Source organism: Podarcis vaucheri (assembly GCF_965113315.1).
Source record: "Podarcis vaucheri genome assembly, chromosome: 7".
Lineage (NCBI taxonomy): Eukaryota > Metazoa > Chordata > Lepidosauria > Squamata > Lacertidae > Podarcis > Podarcis vaucheri.
The window spans coordinates 26,456,726-26,476,317 of record NC_138765.1 but is presented as its reverse complement, the minus strand read 5'-3'; the positions used below and the strand labels follow the sequence as shown (position 1 = coordinate 26,476,317).

Here is a 19,592-nt window from a genome sequence, read left to right as displayed (position 1 = left end):
GGTTGTATCCAGTGCTAGTAATACTCAGAGTAAACCCATTGAAATTAATGGACATGACTAATATATCAAGTGTTAGGATTGTCAAAAGGCAGCAGCAGCCTTGGTAGTTCTGTCACCCTCAGAAGTTTGAAGGTTGGTGATCCAGGTGAGGACATTTTCTGTGGCAGCCTCTAATCTATGGAATTCTCTCCATACAGAGGTGCAGCTGGCACTTTCGCAGTATAGCTTTTGTCATACGCTAAAGCTCCAGCTCTTTACCCTGGCCTTTGACACCTGAGAGAGAGAGAGAGATTTTAGGACCCACAACGTTAGTCTGAAATTATTTTTTAAAACTGTGTTTTAATAACGTATTTTTATATTATTGTAGCATTTTCTGGAACCTTAGAGTGAAGGGTAGGTAAGAAATCCAATGAACAGTAAACACCGACAACGACAACAACTTATGTAGGTCCATTAATTTAAATGGGTCTGCTTTGAGTAAAGCTTTGATACAACCTAGAGGGTTTTAAAAATTGAAATCTTACTGGCGGTTTATTAACTGTGCAATTCTTCTAGCGAAAGATACGCTTGAGAATTTTGAAAAAATAGTGACTGAGGAAGAGCTGAAGTTTGAAGTATTTAAAGTTCCTGTTCCAGAAACAAAATTAGTGGAATCATTAGAAAAACAGTCAGGTACAAGTGTGACAGCTTCTCATATGAGTGTGGTTTAACATTCCTTTCTGCTTTCTCCCCTGTTGAGAATATTAAGATCCTAAAGGCTAATATCAATAATATAAGCCCCCACATGATAGTCGCTGAACTAACCATACCATACACAAAAGTATGCAACCTTTCTAAATAAATCAATAGCAATTTTATGCTGTATCTGTCTTTGTGTAGTGCATGATTTATTGAAACATATTACTGGAATCTTATTTTTAAGATAAGGAATAATAAATACTCTGTAAGGTTAGCATTCGGGCAAGGCAAGATTTGCCAGCAAATGTAGTCCTAGTAGTCTTTCCCTTTTATTCTTAACAGTTTTAAAACGAATGCATAACTTTTTTTAGCCATACATGTTCTTGAAAAGTTTGACATAAGCCCAGTAAAAGAAGAGGAGAAGGAAGAAAAAACAATTGTGGTGCAGAATCTAGAACAAAAACCGCTATTACTTGAAACAGTTCAGGAGGAGTCAGGTATAACAGTGATAGCTTTTCACACTTGTGTGGCTAATATTTTCTCCTTTGTAGTTAATATACTCTCTCTTGCTTCTACCACCTAAGAATTCACTAGTGCTCACTGCAGTGACAAAAACTTACTAGTGGCATGGCACTCTCACAGAATGGTATGAGATTTCAAAGAAGCAACAGCTCTGTTGAGAACTGTTAAAGAAGAATTTAAATTACCATCATTCTTTAAGCACCAAATAGCATTGTGAAAGTTAGGGAACATCCATAGATAGCAGTTTTGAAAAGGGCTGTATGTAGATTGAATGCCATTCTAACCTTTGCAGAATGCATGCTCTGGGGTGTTTGTGTTTTGCCTTTCCCTTGACTTTACATACTCTAGAGAAATTGCATGATCAGTGTAGGTAAGCATGACCTTCCAGTAGTAGCAGAGTAGGCCCACAGTGTGGAGGGAAAACACAAAAGGTTCCTGCCTTTTGGGATCCGTAAAGAACTTAACAGGCAGAGGAGGAAGTGCATGATCCTACAGCCTGCTCACAAATTCTTAACCATACTTAAAGTGCTTCTAGTTAATGATAAAGAGTGCAAGACATAGATTGGTGTCCAAGATCATACTTTAACTTGAGTAGCTTAGTTTTTGATTATTAAGTATATTTAATTGATTAAACATGTACTTGGTATTTGAATTTAACCTTTGAAAATATCTTTTGTGAAGGCAATGGCTCTTCTGGGGGGACATATACAATTGTGGGCTGATAAGAATTTCTCGGTGCTATTAATTAATACTAATACATTTTATGTGTTTTGTGTTGGGGGCAGGAGGTGGTACTGCACTTGCACAGTCTCCTGCTTCCTTAGCGGTTTTTCTTAGCACCCTCTGACATTGTTATTGTGTGGTGCCCACCTGCACTGCAAACATGTCAGCAGCCCAATATCATGTAGGAAGAGTCCACATTGTGTCACCTCCTGATGCAAGCATTGACCCAGTTTCCAAGAAAGGTTTTGTAGAAAGGTGGTGTAGATTCTCCCTTACAACCTAGGGCTTTTGATGCTATCCTCACAGCACAGGAAAGAACTGCAGTATTGCAAGTCACATCACAAGGGCCATTAGTGTTGAGGCCTGTCCACCATTTTAAACAAACATGTTTATAGTCAACAAGTTCATATTTTCTTGGGTCTTGGGTTTTGAGTGTATTGGTATTAGGTAAACAGCAGTAATCTGGCTTTTGTTGTAATATTGGTGATTATTCACACCACAATTAGCTGTTTTTATAAAAACAGCATTTGAAATGTCCAAGTGCTTTTACAGTGTGGATTTGACTAGCATTTTAAGTGTGTGGCTCTTGAGTGATATCTAATTTTGGTTTCTTAACTTTTATTCAACACATGGTAAAAACAAACTTAGCCTTCCACATTAAACCAGTGCCAGCTGCTTTGCACTTCTTTCTTTTGCATTGCTGTGACTCCTTTCCTCCTGGTTTTTTCATTCTTTGGGGTCGGATTTTGGGGGTTTGCCTCACTCTCACTCACTCTCACTAAATCAAAATATATTTCTACTCAGCAGTAGCAGTGGTTACACCAGACCGAAGCCCACGGCCTACATCTGCACCAGCTATTGCTCAGAGCCATGTAACCGAACCAACTCCTCCAGTTGTATCTGAAAGCAAGGAGCCAGTGGTCACTAAAGCTGAGAAGGAGAGAAAAGAGGTACAACACGAACAAACTCTGCCAGAGAAAACCAAAACAGAGCCTGCTGAAGGATCCCAGGTATGTTGACTACCAGTGTTAAATTATATATTATTTGCTTGTGTGTGAGAAAAATAAAAAGTTGAAGGGTCCTCAGTCAGGGCCCACCCAATACACCTTGTTGCCAAAAGCAGCCAATAAAGGTGCCTCCTTGGCTCACCAGGGAAAGTGGACCCTTATTTCCTCTTTGTTCTGTATTCTGGACATAGGTTAGAGTTGGAATGGCAGATTACACTACTTGCCCAGCCCTCCTGTCACTGCCTCCTGACACAGGAGAAAGCTCAAGCTGAACATTTGTCACAGTTGTCCTCAGTGGCTAAACAATTCCCACTGTGACTAATATGCCATATGAACCTTGTAACCAATACTTTCCAGTAGTCCTTTCTCTTGTCCTGCCTGACTATTCTGCCTAGGTAGGGGGATGACTGTACTTTCCAACTCTGCATACCTGCAGCTGGAGAGAGTTGCTCACCCTCTGGCTCTTCTGAGAACACAGAGTCTTTGGGTTCCTTCCAAAATGCCTGTGCTCTGTCAGAGGGGTCTACTCTGGTATTCACTGTGGCATTTGCAATCAGTTTGGCTTTATTGGTGTCCCAAGTGACTTTGTGAGTTGCTTGTTCTGTCATACTTGTTTTGATTTCAGTGCTGCATTTGAAAACAGTGAAACATATTTTACTCCCATTGAAATCTGTAGGAGTTAAGGAGAAAATTTTGTTCTTAAGTCCCATATTGTGGCTGTATTCAGATGTCCTTTGGGCTTGGTGACAACACTGTTGTGATGAGAGGTACAATCTATTTTCTCCATGAAAAGTTCTGATTTTAACACTCTTGTTGCAAAGATATGCAACACTTTATACGAGTGTATAGGGACTTATTTGCTATTACAAATTATGGCCTGCTAGTAAGCAAAACCAAAATGTATGGCTTGATCATATGACTTGTAATGACATGGCTTGATTGCCTTTGCAATTCCACTAATTCTGGTCAGTGACCAGGCCTATTCTTGAGCTGAGCTTGTGCATTTACTGCTGCTGAGGTTTGAACTCAGAATCTTTCAGCAGCTACAGAATATCAGTTTATTTGCTTTCCCTGGATTAACAAGTTCTTTTTATGCTGACAATTAGACACAGGTTGATTGTCATTCTTTACATGATATAAGAAAATAAACCTTCCATGATAGAAGCTTCTTACGAGAGGACTACTTTAGCATTTTCCTGCTCATCTCTTACATATATTTGTTTAATGTACAGTAGAGCATACACTTCGTTTGTTGGTGTGACTTCAGACGGCCATATGGTATAGTTCTTGTGTTCCTATAGTTGGGAGAAAGTGGAAAAGACAAATAAAATGAGCAGGGCTTTGTAGCATTAATTCTTAAGCCTTTTGGAAGAGGTTGTGTATTTTAAGCTTAAAGAATAATCAGGGGAGGGGAATAGGCAAGAGAGGTTTTTGGAAAAGGTGTGAAATTATTTTCTCAGCTTTGGAACTTGTGGGTCATTGAATGATTATGATTGCCAACAAGTTCAGGACACTACAATAGGACGCCCTACGATTTGCACTGCATAATTAGCAGATAATTCATTGTCACCAGATACAATGATATCAGGGAATGGGTCTTTCCATTGATCATACTCTACTTGTGAGTTCTGTGGAGCATTTAGCTTCCCACTGATGAGTCAATTCCATCAAGACATTTTTATGACCCAACAGGAAATCTGAGAGCCAGTTCTCAGGGTCATTTTCATCTCCATTACAGCGCTTTCCAAGTGATTTGTATGGAGATGGTCACATAAGAACCAGAGTCTCCATTGATACACATTTTCAGCTATTGCAATACCAGCTGAGAAGGCATTTTCAGTGGAGCCAGAATTGACAGCATGAACCAGTTCTGTATTTGTGTGTATATCCAGAAATAGGAGTAATTCAGATAAAGTCAGCAAGTTGACAGATAGGAACGAATGGAGTTGATAGCACCACCACACAATGTACATTTATTTCAATCATTGTATCCTAAAGGATCATGTAGCTAGATTTTCACATAGTAGGCTTTTAGTCTTCTTTCCTCCATCTGAAAGAGCATATCCGTGTACATATATCATGCTTCACTGCAAACCAGACTTAAAATTTGGGAGAGTTTCACAGTTGGTTTATGGTGCAGCACGTGAGTCCACTTTCAGATTGTGCACACAAAAACTTTAATACTAAAAATATCCAGTGGGGCTTGCATGGGAGCCTCTCCAAAAGCTCCCTCGAAATGTCTTATTAGTATATAACTTTTAAAGTTAGATATTTCCTTAAATATGTGAGAAGAGTTACTGCCTTACGTATATTACTCTTAAACTGGGAATCAAAAGAACTAGACAACTACTTAGTTATTTGTGATTATATTGATGTTTATTATATGATCACGTGCATGATGTTTTGAGTTTGATTGCTTTGTGGTATTTATTCGCAGCTGTTACGAAGCTGTTACAAATAAAATAAATAGTTCCACATGCTCAAGGAACTTGAACCAGGCCATGTGGGAAACTGTTCAGGGTGGGGGGAGAGTTTAGGCAGTATGTTGTGATATTCTTTCCAGTCTACAAAGGGAGAATAAGTGAAAAAACACACTGGATGTGTGCAAGCATTTAGGCATGTTTAAAGTAAATTTTGGGATCTTTGGTATTGATTCTCGGTAGTGGCGCCCGCCCCGTGGAACGCCCTCCCATGAGATGTCTGACTTTTAGAAGACATCTGAAGGCAGCCCTGTTTAGGGACGTTTTTAATGTTTGATGTTTTGTTGCTTTTTATATATATTCTGTTGGGAGCTGTGCAGAGTGACTGGGGAAACCCAGCCAGATGGGTGGGGTATACATAATTTATTATTATTATTATTATTAGCATTATTAAAATGTATTGACCCTTAAATTTGATCAGAGAGTGGATAGGAAAATTGAATCTAGAACTTGTTCCAAAATTGTTTTCTTACTGTATTTTATTTCTCTCTCTATATTTTATTTCTGAAAAATATCTATAAAAACATTATAAAATGTTAAATTCAAAGTAAGTTATGGTGAACTAACAAATTGTCACTGTAAAGGTATGGTGTCACTTATTTCTGTAACTCTTTAAAATCTGCATGTTACTTAATGCATGCTTACAAATGTTTCAAAAACGACTACCTGTTTTTGAAACAAACCTGTTTTCAACACCCTACTAACAAAGCAAAAAAATGTTTTTGCCACTTTATTTTTTTAATGTAGGTGGGGAAAGTGCATATCGAAGTGTCAGTACCCACCACAAATGGTGACCAAAATCAGGTTTGTCTGGTTAGGTTGCTTGTATTCTTTATTTTATTTTTTATTTTTAAGGCTGAAAGATGAAAGTTCCAAAATAAATAAATGAACAATTTTTTCCTCCCCTCCCCATTTTTTATATAATCTATCACAAAACAGCAGCGTGCAGGAAAAGAGGACGAACCAATAAGAATGAGGAAGGTTAGCTGTTTCTTCACTTTCATCAAAGCAAAATTACCATCTCATTGATGCATATTTAAAAAGACAGTGTCCTGGTTGCTTCATGTGCCTTTTAAAAAATCAGTAGTTGTAAATTTATAAGACACTCTACTCTGTCCAGATGATTTGGACTAGATTTTATACGTTGCAGATAACAACTTAATTCTTGGCTCCTTATAAAAATCTACTCATCCATCCATGAGAACTGTGAAAAGTCAGCATTTAAGGAAGTGAAAAATGCTTGACTGCAGAAGTAATATAAGAAGGAACAGATTAAAATATTTCAGATTGCATACATATATTTAAGTATATCATTTATTAATATTAATAAATACTGATTTTAACCCAGCAGGACATTCTGATGTCCCATGCAGCTGTATTCCTCAAAATGTATTGCCTTCCATAGAAAGTGCGTGATCATTTCTTTACTGAGAGAGTGCTCACAACACAAATAGGCCAGTGAAGCCCTAGGGACTGTTTTTTTAAAGGGAACACATTACATTTCCCCATGATTCATGAGCAAAACTTTTCATTTCTCTCAGATTCTTCACATGATCTTGTGGCTCCATACCCTACGCCCCATTGGCATATCACAGCTCTCCGAACGTTAATTTAACCTTTTTCGTTTTCCGATTTGCAAATTCCTGCAACAACAACCTTTTAATTTTTTTTTGTGCTTTTTTTTTGTTTGTTCCCCCCCTTTCTTTCACTTTCACAGAAAAGATCAAAGAGACTAGATGGTGAAAACATTTATATAAGACATAGCAATTTAATGTTGGAGGTTTGTATGAATTTGAAGCTTCTTTCGGTTGCGTTTGCCTGGACCCTCTGCATTCTTTGCTGAACTCTTTTTCCTCCTCTGCTGCTACATTTGTTCTGTTTTTGTTTTGCATGCTGTTGCATGAAGACGTTGAAATAGGCTTTTGCATGCAATAAACATGACACTATACAGCCATTTTTCCTACCTGTTTAGATTTTTCTTCTGTTGAATTTACCTGAAAAATATGTGATTGGGATAGTTTTTCACTTGAGTGTTTTCTAAAAGCTCAACGACTTGATTACATGGCTGTCTACAAAAAGTCAAGGGCTACGAGGAACCAAGGAAGTAGCCAGGTTTTCAGACTTGCATTTTGTGATGCCATTCTATTTCCTGTAAGCCCATTACCAACTTGAGAATAGATATTTAATAGGGTTCTGACAGAACACTAAATTTGTGCCCTGATCTTTCTTCAGTGCCTTTTCCTTTAAGATACGATGCATGGGTGACTAACTTGTGTCCACCAGATATTGTTGGACTACAACTCCTATCATCCCTGACTATTGGTCTTGATGCCTGGGGTTGATGGGAGTTGAGGGTTCAGTAACATCAGAAGGGCAATACTCCCCCTCCTGGTGTATAGAGGGACAGTTGTTGGTTATAGTAGAAGAATCGCTACAAATTAGGAAATACCAGTAGGGTAATATTTTCATTGGGATTAATGAAGCCATCATAAAGCAGTAAATAAGTATTTAAGATCCTCATAACTCTTTAGGCACTAAACAAAATAAAAGAAGCGTAGTGGTGGAGGAATCTTCCTGGTGGAAAAGCCCACTCTGTAAGTAGGAAGAGGTGTTACCTAGATTTCCAGTGTGCCTTACTCCAAAGAAACTACGTATAGGATTGCAGCCTTAAATTAGGGCAGACCATGCATGCTATATGCAAAAAGTGGTCTAAGGTTGTACCAAAGAGACCATCAATTGATGCTTTTCCTTTTGAAAGAACAAAAGTAAGCAGTTACTCAGATTTGGATCTAGCACTAACTGGAACTCAGGGTACCTTGTAAGGAAGAGTACAAGAAAAGTATTAGCAGAACTGGATATTTAATTTCATATCCTGCATAAGGGAAAGTCATAAGGGTTTGTCAGTAGAACCCAAATTGAGTAGTAATACCTAGTGATTGGAGAGTATGCTTGTCTTCCATCCCACCCAAAGTTGCAAATGGCCATCTTCCTCTAATTTGAGGATTTCTGTCCTGGACAGCTGACTTCAAAGCTATCTGCAATTTATGTTTATTTTAGTACCAAGGACTGTTTCCCCCGCAAACTAAGCTCAGCCATCTTTGTGATTTGCAATATATCTAGTAGAATTACTAGGGAACCATGGTCACAATCCACCAAGCAGTTCCGCTTCACCATTTCCATTCTTTTCAGTTCACTGAGCTACACTGAGGCTAGGTGTACTGCATTTATTTTGTGTACTTTAGTTTCTGCTGGGGCATTTGTATGCTCTTACATTTTTTTTATGTAAAAGGACAGGTACTGCTTTAAAAACTAGTGACAGTGACAGGAGATCAAGCCTAAGGAGCATTCCGAATGCATAATTTTTGGATGATCATTGGAAAGTACCTTGTACCAAGTCAAACAATTGGTCTACTTAGCTTAGTTGTCTTGTGCTAATGGGTAATGCCTCTCTAGGTTTCAGAGATAAGTTTTCCCCAGCCGTACCTGGAGATGACAGGGACTGAACCTGGAACCTTTTGCTGAAGAACATGTACTCTACCACCAAATTAGTACTAATATGATTCTTGGGAGGTATATTCCATCTCCCCAAAATTAACAAATCATTCAGTAGTATTTAAAAGCACTGATATTATAGTAGTTTATGTCTTAACTCTGCAAATAATTTTAAAACCTGGAAATAGAATGTCATCACATAAGCTTTTTCTCTGGATGCATGTTTTAAAAAGTGTAGACAGCTGCTTCCACACAGCAGAGTGGGGCTATTTTCCTCGCATAGGCCATTTGCTATATTTCAACTGATTTAACCTTTTTTGTATTTCTTGTTATTCTAGAACCACTAAATTTTATGTTGCTTTGACTACACAATGTAGATCATGGCTACCTTGCCTTCAGATTAATACTGATTAAATTTGTATCCCACAGATCTTGGAAGTGTTGAACATTCCAATCATATATTACTGATATTTGGAGATGTGTGGCTTCTTATACTGACTCCATTCTTATGTGCTATGTGTTTTTATCCACATTTACAGAAATAGCAGCTAATAGGAGTTTCATAAACAGTGTCTCTTCTTTTAAAATGCACTAACTACTTTTTGAAGTTTAATTTAGTGATTTACAGCTTTTGGGTTTGATTGCTACAGTGCAGAACTTTTGGACATCAGTAAAATGGTCTGTAATCCAGTCAAGAAGAGTTCTTCTGGCAAGAGGTGGTGAAAATTTCACCCATGATAATTTAGTCTGTCCTTTATCTGATAATTTAATCTATTACCTCCTTCTAGTTGAGGTTTAATAACTTCATGCACATGTCTCTTTCCAGTACTGTTACCTTCCCGTAGCCATATAAGGCTCTGTATGATCCAGTGCCTACTACCAACTCCCATTCACATGCCTGGTCTGACTCTTAACTGTTTTGTTGCAGGTGTTCACTGGTCATCAAATAAAAAACAAAAAACCCTCTAATTATAACCTTGATTGTGGTTATTTTTTTCTTTTTGACTTTGTGTATCGGACAAGCAAGTTCAGTTCCATCTGATTGTGTTTAGGAAAGAAGAGTGATCCACTGAAGCACCTGAGTGTTTGTCTTATCAGACCACAGGGATGATCACAACATTGAAAAGAAGCACACAAGACCTAGTTAAACACCTTATGATCTGCTGTTCTCCAGTTTTCAATTTGTGCAGTTTGTCTTAGATTTAAATCACCATATGATCCTTTGAAGCAGTGGCACACTTGATAATGAAAAACTCCCTTTTTGCTCTTTCAGGTGGCATGACCTTGCAATGAAGCCCTGGCAGCCATGGTCCTTCTCAGAGTAGAACCATTGAAATCATAGGGCATGACTTAACTAATTAATTAATTGTATAGGCTTTTGGGAAGGAGGTAGATCTTGGATTATACAAAACTGCCTCAGAAAATATAAAATCTGGCCATTTAAAATATTTTGGAATAAAAACAACCAAGTTTTGTGACACTTTAAAGATGAATATTTAATATATTAAAATTCAATTATCATTTGCAGCAAAAACAACAGACTAAAATGCCCGCATTTCTATAAATATTTCTGGAGTAAAAAACAGCTTTATGACTGGAGCTCTTAACATGTAAGAGCAGGGATGGGGAATCTTTTCCCCTTCAGATTTTGCCTGCTTTGTCAATGATCTGGGAAGAAGGGGGTTATATTCCTGCTGGAGAGTCACAGATTTACTGTCACTGTTAGATTCCATTAGTATTGGGTAACCCTGCTTAATGATGAGGCCCTGTTTATGTTAACTGAAACATCATGCTGTATTCAATGGGACTTACTCCCAGGAAAGCATGTGTAAGATTGCAGCCCGAATCTTGTTGACATCTTCTTACTCAGTGGTTTAGCCTAATTATGTCCCAGATTGGCACAAATTGAATTTAATGGATATTGCAATTAAGTAGAAATATGTCTATTTTTAAGAGCCATTTTACATGGTATAGCCTTCCTTCTGGTTGGATCACTTCAGGGGTCTTATGACCCAGCCTCGGAAATTTTTCCTGAAACAAGAGGAGCTTGAGGCGTCTCAACAGTTCCCAAAGCAAAAATATAGTCTAAAGGACAACAGCACAAAATACCTACCTGGGAGTGTTTACCGCACTCCTGTTCCAAGTCTAACTTGGATCCATTACAGTGGTACCTTGGTTTACAAACTTAATCCATTCCAGAAGTCCGTTCTTAAACCAAGGCATGCTTTCCCATAGCAGTGGGGGACTCAATTTACAAATGGAACACACTCTACAGGAAACGAAACATGTTCTTATTCCAAGGCAAAGTTCAGAAACCAAAACACCTACTTCCGGGTTTGCAGCGTTCTTAATCCAAGATGTTCATAAACTAAGCTGTTCTTAAACCAAGGTACCACTGTAATTTGAATTAGTTTACTCTGAATAGAACTTAGTTGGATACAGCCCTAATGATTCAGACTTTTATTGGGGCAGTTTGAATTCTCTTCTATATTAATAAGTGGCTTGGATGGCTGTTACACTATCTGGAAACTTCTCATATGTGATTACAACAGAGGGCAAATCTAGAAGCCATAATAGAAAGTGTTCAGAGTGCAAGCCAGAACACTCTCAAGTTCTTGAATTCTTTCAGCCCTTAACTTGCAAGGAGGAACTAGGCCAGTCATATGTCCTACACCAGGTTACAAGGGCTCAGTTCATCTTTCAGAGCAAAATGCTTCCTGCACATGGAAAATTGCCACATATACTGCCCCGTCTTTCCCTCCCCTTCTAAGTATGATAAATCAATCACACTACTGTGGAAAGTGCAAGGGGGAAGTAACATAATTTTCTGAATTTAAGTTTGCCAGTGACTTAATTGATTTTTGTATAACCTCTGGCATCCTTCCCGAATTATTTTTTCTTGAATTGCTTAAATCAATGTATGCTAATGCTTTGCAAAAAAAGGATATGCATAAGCTGCTTTTGTGAAGCTCAGTAGTACAGTATATCATAGAAGCAGACACTAGAGCCAGCTTCTTACAGCGCAATCCTATATATGTCTACTCAGAAGTAAATCCCATTGATTTCAATGGGACTTACTCCCAGGTAAGTTGGTAACAGGATTGCAGCCTTAAAGAAGCTAACATTATTTATCGTGCATTGGGGATTTATAGTTACTTTTATTTAAAAGTAATTAAACATTGGGTGTGTGTTTGGAGAGACAGTGTTCAATTAATAGTTCTGAGTTTATTTGTTAATCTAGGTAAGAAGATTTCAAACTGAAAACTACTCAAATGATTCACTGGGGGACACCTATAACTCATTAGAAAATTATATCCTTTTATTTTTGAGGAAAGAAGAAAAAGTGATATTCCCAATGTGTGTTTAGTTCAGATTGTGAGTAGAGCTAATGGAGCCTGAGCCACTTAGTGCAGTGAATTTGATAGTGTGAAGGTGGTAAATGCATGTTTAATAAATTTTTCGCTGGTTTGTTTTTTGGCTTCTTTTTCTTAAATGATAGGATCTAGATAAACCTCAAGAGGGGATAAAGAAGCATCATGCTAGCATTAGCGAACTGAAGAAGAACTTTATGGAATCTGTCCCTGAGCCACGGCCAAGTGAATGGGACAAGCGCCTCTCAACTCATTCTCCCTTCAGGACCCTTAACATCAATGGACAGATCCCCACAGGAGTAGAAGGAGTGAGTACTTTACATAGCATGGAACTGGTTATTTGCTTGGCTTTCCTCTTAACAAAACCAGCTTTTTGTTCTCCAGGGAAGTACAGTGCAGGGTGGGGAGGTGGGTGGAATAAACCAAAGGTAATGCAATAATATTTATATTTTTGTTATTGATTCCTGTTCTGTATATTGAGTGAGAATTGTTTTCAGATCTTAGCTGACAGTTTTTTGTCATAGCTTTCAAACCACTTTGCCTGAAGTAATTCTTTTTCAAATCTTGTGAGACTACTGCTGAAGTCAAGGGGTTGAAAAGTCATACTGTGACAACATAAGGTCTTTTTCGTTATAACACATTTAGTGAGCAAGACCCATGTATATATGTATGTCTCAGTCTTTTACTTTCATAAAAGGGTAACTGTTGGGCTCAGAATAATAATCAGCTAGTAGTTCTGTGTTACTTAGAAAAAAAGAAGTAGCTGAATTTGTTTTTGACATTACTACCAACCTTTGCAGTAAAACTGTAGTTTCAGTGGCTTGGATCCAAAGATCTTCTTCCATGTGCAGAAAGTGACTTTCACTTGCAAAAGGACTTGCTTTGTGCTTCACGCTATTATGTTACATGAGAAAACGTCTTTCTAAATTCAGCAACGTTCTTCTCGTACAAGAATGTATGCTGTTTCTTGCACAAACAGAAGCAGAATGAGAACCGCTATAGAACCTGCTCATTGTGGACCCCCATGCAAGCATTGTGGAACAGCAGTTATGTTCCATCAGCTCCTGGTTCTTTGGATCCAACCCAGTAACCTGAATGCAATGTTAAATAGCACTGGCTTAGATTAAATGTTTAGTTCAGTTTGAACAAATACTTCTTCTAATTTAATATTCAAGGCATCTGGCATTTTAAATATTGAGTGAATTTAGAATGTCCAGAAATTACAGTTTGGTGTTTGTTTAATGAGGAGATGAGAGGGTATTTTTCAGCTGATTACAATTACGTTTACATTGAAAGATAAAAATATGAATGGATTGATCCTTGTTGATGATAGTGAAACAGCACACAAAACTTTAAATGTTTGGCTGGGAGTTCTGATTAAAGTAAAGTTTATGCAAGATGTTGTTGAAGCAGACGTTGCAAGTATTGCTTTTGTAAGAGCTGGATATGTGCAAATTGAATTGTTGATACATTCCCTCCTACAACAGTGGTTATTGTGACTTGAGGGCAATGTTTGAGAATGCTTATTCATTTCCCAAGTTTGTCTTCCATGAACTGTGCAAATGATCATAGAATTGTAGAGTTGGAAGTAACTCCAAGGGCCATCAAGTAAAACCTCCTGCAATTCTAGAATATGCAGATGGCCAATATAGGGATCGAACATTAGACTGGTGGACTTTTCAAGAATTGTAATTAACAATTGTAATAAGAGGCACCTGCAGACAACTACATCTTGTCTGTAGATGTCTTATGTGGAAGGAAGGCTACCTTTTTATTGTTGCAGTAATCTTGGTAATCTGTACAGTGGGGCTGTGATACTATTATTACTATTGTTATTATTCTACATCACAAAACAACTGAACTTTCCATACTTTGTGCATGTCCAGGTCAAGCAAGCCACATTTCAGTCCTATGAGAGACAGGTTGGTGGGCCAGAGGTAAAGCTGCTGTTTTGATATGTGCTTCTGAAGCAGACTTTTGCTGTTGTAATGGCACTGAGCAAAACCAAAACCCTCAACAGCAGCTGCTGAGTGGCATTTTCTTTTGGCTGCCTTTTTAAATAGTTTCATCTCTCACAGCCTCCTGTTCTAACACTTTCAAAAAGGATTTGCACTGCTGCAAGCTTTTGCAGCTTTCAGTTGCTTTTTTTCAGCGCATGGCTGATTGAAAAAGTTGCATGAATATGTTGCCATATATTTAGAGAGAGAGAGCAATTATGAAAGTTTAACTGTACCCTGTTCTTTTTATGTTGTCTTCCTCTCTTTTCCTGTTTTTCTTTAAATTCTCTTGCATTCTGTATCATTATCATTTTTTTTGCTGCCCAGCCCCCCAGCTACTTCCTCCCTGATACCCATCACTTAGGGGTGTGCAAAGACAATGTCCCCAAATATCAGGCTGATCAAAGAAGATTGACTCAGCTGAGAGAGCTGAGAGCTAATTTTTTCCTTTCCTAGATAGCTGCTTTCATTTGCCATACATAGCAAAAATAAACGTATAGAATATGTTTTGAACAGACCAAAACAAAGAAATTCCCTGTTTTCTAGCTTACACTTAGTTTTCATATACAACTGCAATATAGCTTTGTATTGTGCTTTATTTTCTTTACACACTGGTGACACAGATGAAATCAATGTGGAGTAACTCCATTCTTTGTAATTGTAACATTAAAAAAATAATATTCCAGCTTATTGGTTTTTCAAGTGACTGAACACTTTGCACTTTAACCACAATATAATTTTGAAGTGGAACTTTTGATACTATCTTCCATGGCAATATCTTTGACAGAATTCAATTATATTTGCACTACAATTTAAGTATCAAATAATTAATGCCATTCTGAAGATCAGTGTAGCATAGGAAGTTATGACCAACGTTTTGTACAACAGTGTTTCTCTTTGTAATTCAACAAGGATATTGTTTTGCAAATATTTCTACAGTTTAATGCTGAAAGATGTATTTTAGCACATGGGTGGAGTTAACATTAAATGGGTTTCTCCACTGAAAACTATTATCAACTTAGGAATAATTTACCCACTTAGAAAGCACTTCGTATTTGTCCCTATAGTCTGGTCCCAATGTACAGGATTAGTGGATGAATGTATTGAATGCAGCAGCAGAGCACACTTTAGTTAACTTCATGTCAATTTCTCTGACTTCTGTCCTTGCACATCCCCGAGTATCATTTTTGAGCACTTTCCACCTGTCATTTTGTTCATCTCTCTGTCTTTCTTGATCTTCTACCATGAAAGCAGACACTGGAACGTCCTCTGTTAGTGCAGGATGAAGATAATAATAAAAAGCAAGAGACAGCTACTGAGGGAACTTTGCCCGAACAAACAAATGAAGAAATCCAGGCAAAGATTTCTATTCAAATTCCTGAAGAGCAGAAATCGCTCAAAACATGCCGCCTATACTCTAGAGCTTTTCCTTCTCCACGCATTCCCTTTATGATGTCTTTTTTGGTGGTCCTTGCACTGACTGTGTGGTGGCTGGTTTTTCTGTGATTTTGGAAATTGAGGGCTTCTGTGAAATATCATCAAGGCTATAAAGCTCTTCAACTCTTGGCTGAAGCTGCCATGCCTTTTTCCATATTAACCCTTCTGTCTCTAGTTCAATCTTCCAAGGAGTCTTCTGAAACTCTTTTTTTTTTTTTAAAGTGCACATGCACACACACATTTGCACCAACACTGTTCAGAATACAGTTTGGCATACTTGGAAGAGACACAGTGGATAATCCTGCAAGCTGCAATATAACAAATACGAAGGTTTTGGCAGTCCTTTTAAGCTCAAACTATGTCGGGCTTTTAATCATGAATGTAGTCAGTTATGTGTTTTTGATTTTGGTCTTTTGAGTTCAGCAGGTTGTTGAAAGGAAAAAATATGATGATTTCCCTAAAAGATCCCCTCCATATCCTGCAAAACATTTGAGAATTTTTTTAAAAAACCAAGCAGCAATTAATTTCAAGAACTGTTTTATGTCCATTGTTAAGATGATTTTATTAAAAATCCTATTCTAAGAGGGCAAGATAAGCCTATAACTGCCACCTGTAATTAAACAAAGCTCTTCAGAAGAATGCGGAGGTGTGTGTCTGTGTAGTAAACTGCAGAGAATTGGATTAATTCATTTAATATAAATTGAAATGAATTTCACACCTCACTACTAAAGACTGCTGACACTTCAATCTTAAAGACGTTTGTTTTGGAATTGTGTCTTGAGTATCAGTATGACTGCACAGAGTGAGTTAGGATGCCAGGTGCTGCTTGGGTAGAAAATGAAGGGAACTTGCATCAATCTCTGCCTGAAATTGGAAGTGAGGGTGGCATATTCTTTCTCAATCTGCCTTGTGTATAAAACAATACACCAATATGCACCTATGGTTATTTATCTTGCCTGTATGACTCTTCTGTAGATGAAAAGATTGTAACTTCTGGTTTCTGTTTGTGGTGCGTTTAAGGTGGTAGAAAACCAATCATTTATTAGAAGTGATGCTTAAAAACTGTAATCTTTGCTGTTTTCCAAGTCCAGTTCTTCCTATGTCTTTCTGTTGCTTTATCTCTTTTCTGTATCATACTTACTGAACTGTGTTTCACTTTCACTGTAACAGTTATCTGTATGGAAGTAACATGTTTATAAGTGTGTGACATGTTTTGTGCATGTTGATGTTCATAGTGTTGATTTCAGTTAAGTTGATCTAACAGTGTAATAGGCATATGTTCAGATGGTAAAACTCTGTTTGTTTAAACCTTTGCATGTTGCTTGACTCTTAACAGCACCCAGATGTAAATGTCTGGCTAGCTATTTGATATCTACCTTCTTTATCTCATTTTTAAAGCATAAAAACATAAAAGGTTTTGGCTAATCACTTGCGCTGACAGGTGAAGGGGTATTTTACCCAGAGAATATGCTGAGAATTTCATAAATCATTTGAGAGCTGAGTTATGATAGTCAGCTAAGCTGAGCTACTAGAAGGAAGGCTTATGGGACAGTTGGTTTCATATATTGGGCAAGCTACTTATTAACAGATCAGATTCAATTTGCATTCCACTGATTACACATTGTGAATATTATTTTAGATGAATAGAATATGACTTCGGAAAATCATGTTTGTGTATGTGCATATGCACAGACAAATGTAAGGAAAGAAAACGCTGTGTGTTTGTGTGTGTGTGTGTATGTGTGTGTGACAATATTGAATTACAAATTCTCCTGTAATGTATTGTGTACTCTTAGCGATGTGGATAAACATCTGTTTCCTGAAACATTGCTGGGGGGAAAGATGTTTAGCCACTGACAGATGGCTTACCCATAATAATAATGTTCAGGAATTTTGCTTGAGCCATTCTGCTAGTTAATGTAGGTCATCTTGGAATGCTCTGTAGAAAGATAGAGAGCACTTTGGTCACTTTTCAGCCATGCAATTTACCAATGCAAATACTTCAACACTTTCATTCACTGCAATCATCTCCTGCTGAGCCCTGACTATAACACATACTGCATTATTTTTATACTTGAAAAATCTCTTGCTCCTTATAGTTTGTTGTAGGGTGTTTTCCGCCCCTCCTATTTATCTTGGAAAATGCAGCTTGTAAGGTAGAGAACATAAGTGGAAGGCTCTCTCCCATAGGAGCCAGTTCTGTAAAACAGCTTCAGAATATCTGCCTTTGTGATCTCTATCAAATTCTGTACAGAAGAATGCAAAATATTGAGGAGGGGTAAGAAGCGTAGATGCAGGAATGAAACTGGGATTGATACTCTTGCCATGAAACCTGGGTGCCACGAGACCTTAGTTGCAGAATTTGTGAGCAGTAAGACTTGGAAGCAAGAGTAAATGTTGAAAAGAGACCATGAAATAAACTGGTGGGAAACTTTTGTTTCCTGATTTCTCCCCCATCAATGTAACTTGATTTTTTTCTGATAGAGGAATTATCAATTGATATCAGCCAGTAGCTGACGAATCTGGATGGATTCCTGAGTGGCCTTGGGATGCAAAGATGTGGGGTGTGCATTAGTGTTTGACACAATCATTCATAATGATGTGGGGTGTGCATTGGTGTTTGACACAATCGTTCATAAACACATTCTCCCTATTATTATAACCTGTGTGGATGCCTTTAGTTCTGCTGCTCATGCAGAACTGTTAGAAGCTCTGGACCAGTTTTATCAGATGAATTTCAGTTGTTGAGGCCTGAGCATGTGGATAGGGCTATCAGAGGAGTGCATTCTACCACTGGTTTGCATGACTCATAACCCTTCTGGCTTACAACATTTTCCAGGGAGGAGAGGTCTTAAAGACTATCAGCCAGTGACTGTTCTTCTCTTATGTAAGGTGCTCAAATAGGTGGTGGCCATGCAACTAAATTCATTCTTGGATTACACATTCTCCACATCTGTTGCAATCTGGTATCTTTACTGAATTTGACATGGAAAGGAAACTGTCTTGGTCACCCTAAAAAATGGAGAAGAATGAGGGATTGCAACTGCTAATTCTTGGCAGGTTTCATAGCTTTCATTGACCATGGTATCTTTTTAGATAGACTATCTGTTTATTCTGATCAGAGCAGTGAGGATCATTTAGTCCAACCCCCTACAATGCAGGAATATGCAGCTGTCCCACATGGCCATCGAATCTGCAACCTTTGTGTTACCAGCGCCATGCTCTAAGCAACTGCGCTACCTAGACCTGAAACACTGGAGTGAGAACATCTGGGGATTTGAAGCGAGAGGCCATTAGTATGCAGTGGAAGTGCTGAAACCATGTTTGTGCTCTATAATGGATTAGATGAATGTAAATAAACTAAAGCTTAATCCAGACATGATGGAGATAATTATGTGGGATAGTTTCAACTGTTTTGGGAAAGCTGTTCTGGATTTGGTTGCTCTTCTCCGTAAATCAGGAATGGAAAACCCTTTTGGCTCCGTGTGCCAGATCTTTATCAGGATCTGCCTCATAGGCTAAATTTGATTGATGATCCTGGACTTGAGGGACCTGGATTCAGATTTTGTCCTCCTTAACTAGATCTCAGATTGCAGTCTACGTACTTTGCCTTATAGAATCACTAAGTAGGCCTGCATGACCCCAGCTCCTTCATCTGTACAGCCAACCCTTAGTTCACTTTTTTTATGTGACACTAAAGTAGACCCTTTGAAACTGGTTTATGCGTAGATGTTCTTCTTTCCCTTGCAAAACTACAGCTAAATCTTTCACTCACTAAATCTTGGAGAGTGCTAAGGGATTATTAAAAGATATATCATTTCAGTGGTTTCCACTGTGTAAGTTAGACCACTAAGCCAGTTTGACTCCCTTTGAATGTTCGCACTA

At 38.0% G+C, this 19,592-nt stretch overlaps 2 protein-coding genes across 37 annotated transcripts in view; one reads left to right on the top strand and one right to left on the bottom strand.

The window, feature by feature from the left end:
• The window catches only part of EPB41 (erythrocyte membrane protein band 4.1), a 106,126-nt gene that overhangs the window by 57,631 nt on the left and 28,903 nt on the right, over positions 1–19,592 (top strand). For 9 of the 36 annotated variants that reach the window (XM_082231512.1, XM_082231514.1, XM_082231515.1 and 6 more), the window contains 7 exons: positions 556–672; positions 1,050–1,175; positions 2,728–2,933; positions 6,158–6,214; positions 6,350–6,391; positions 7,128–7,190; positions 12,402–12,581. In XM_082231512.1, coding sequence (XP_082087638.1) covers positions 556–672; positions 1,050–1,175; positions 2,728–2,933; positions 6,158–6,214; positions 6,350–6,391; positions 7,128–7,190; positions 12,402–12,581 — 791 coding nt within the window. Of the gene's footprint in view, positions 1–555; positions 673–1,049; positions 1,176–2,727; positions 2,934–6,157; positions 6,215–6,349; positions 6,392–7,127; positions 7,191–12,401; positions 12,582–14,159; positions 14,211–14,597; positions 15,923–19,592 lie in introns of those variants that run through there. The other 27 variants (XM_082231497.1, XM_082231509.1, XM_082231508.1 and 24 more) reach the window with 19 other exon arrangements.
• The window catches only part of TMEM200B (transmembrane protein 200B), a 94,284-nt gene continuing 92,323 nt past the window's right edge, over positions 17,632–19,592 (bottom strand). Inside the window, exon 4 of the transcript XR_014221810.1 lies at positions 17,632–17,646. The gene's annotated coding sequence lies outside the window, so the exon portion shown is untranslated. The remainder of the gene's footprint in view (positions 17,647–19,592) is intronic.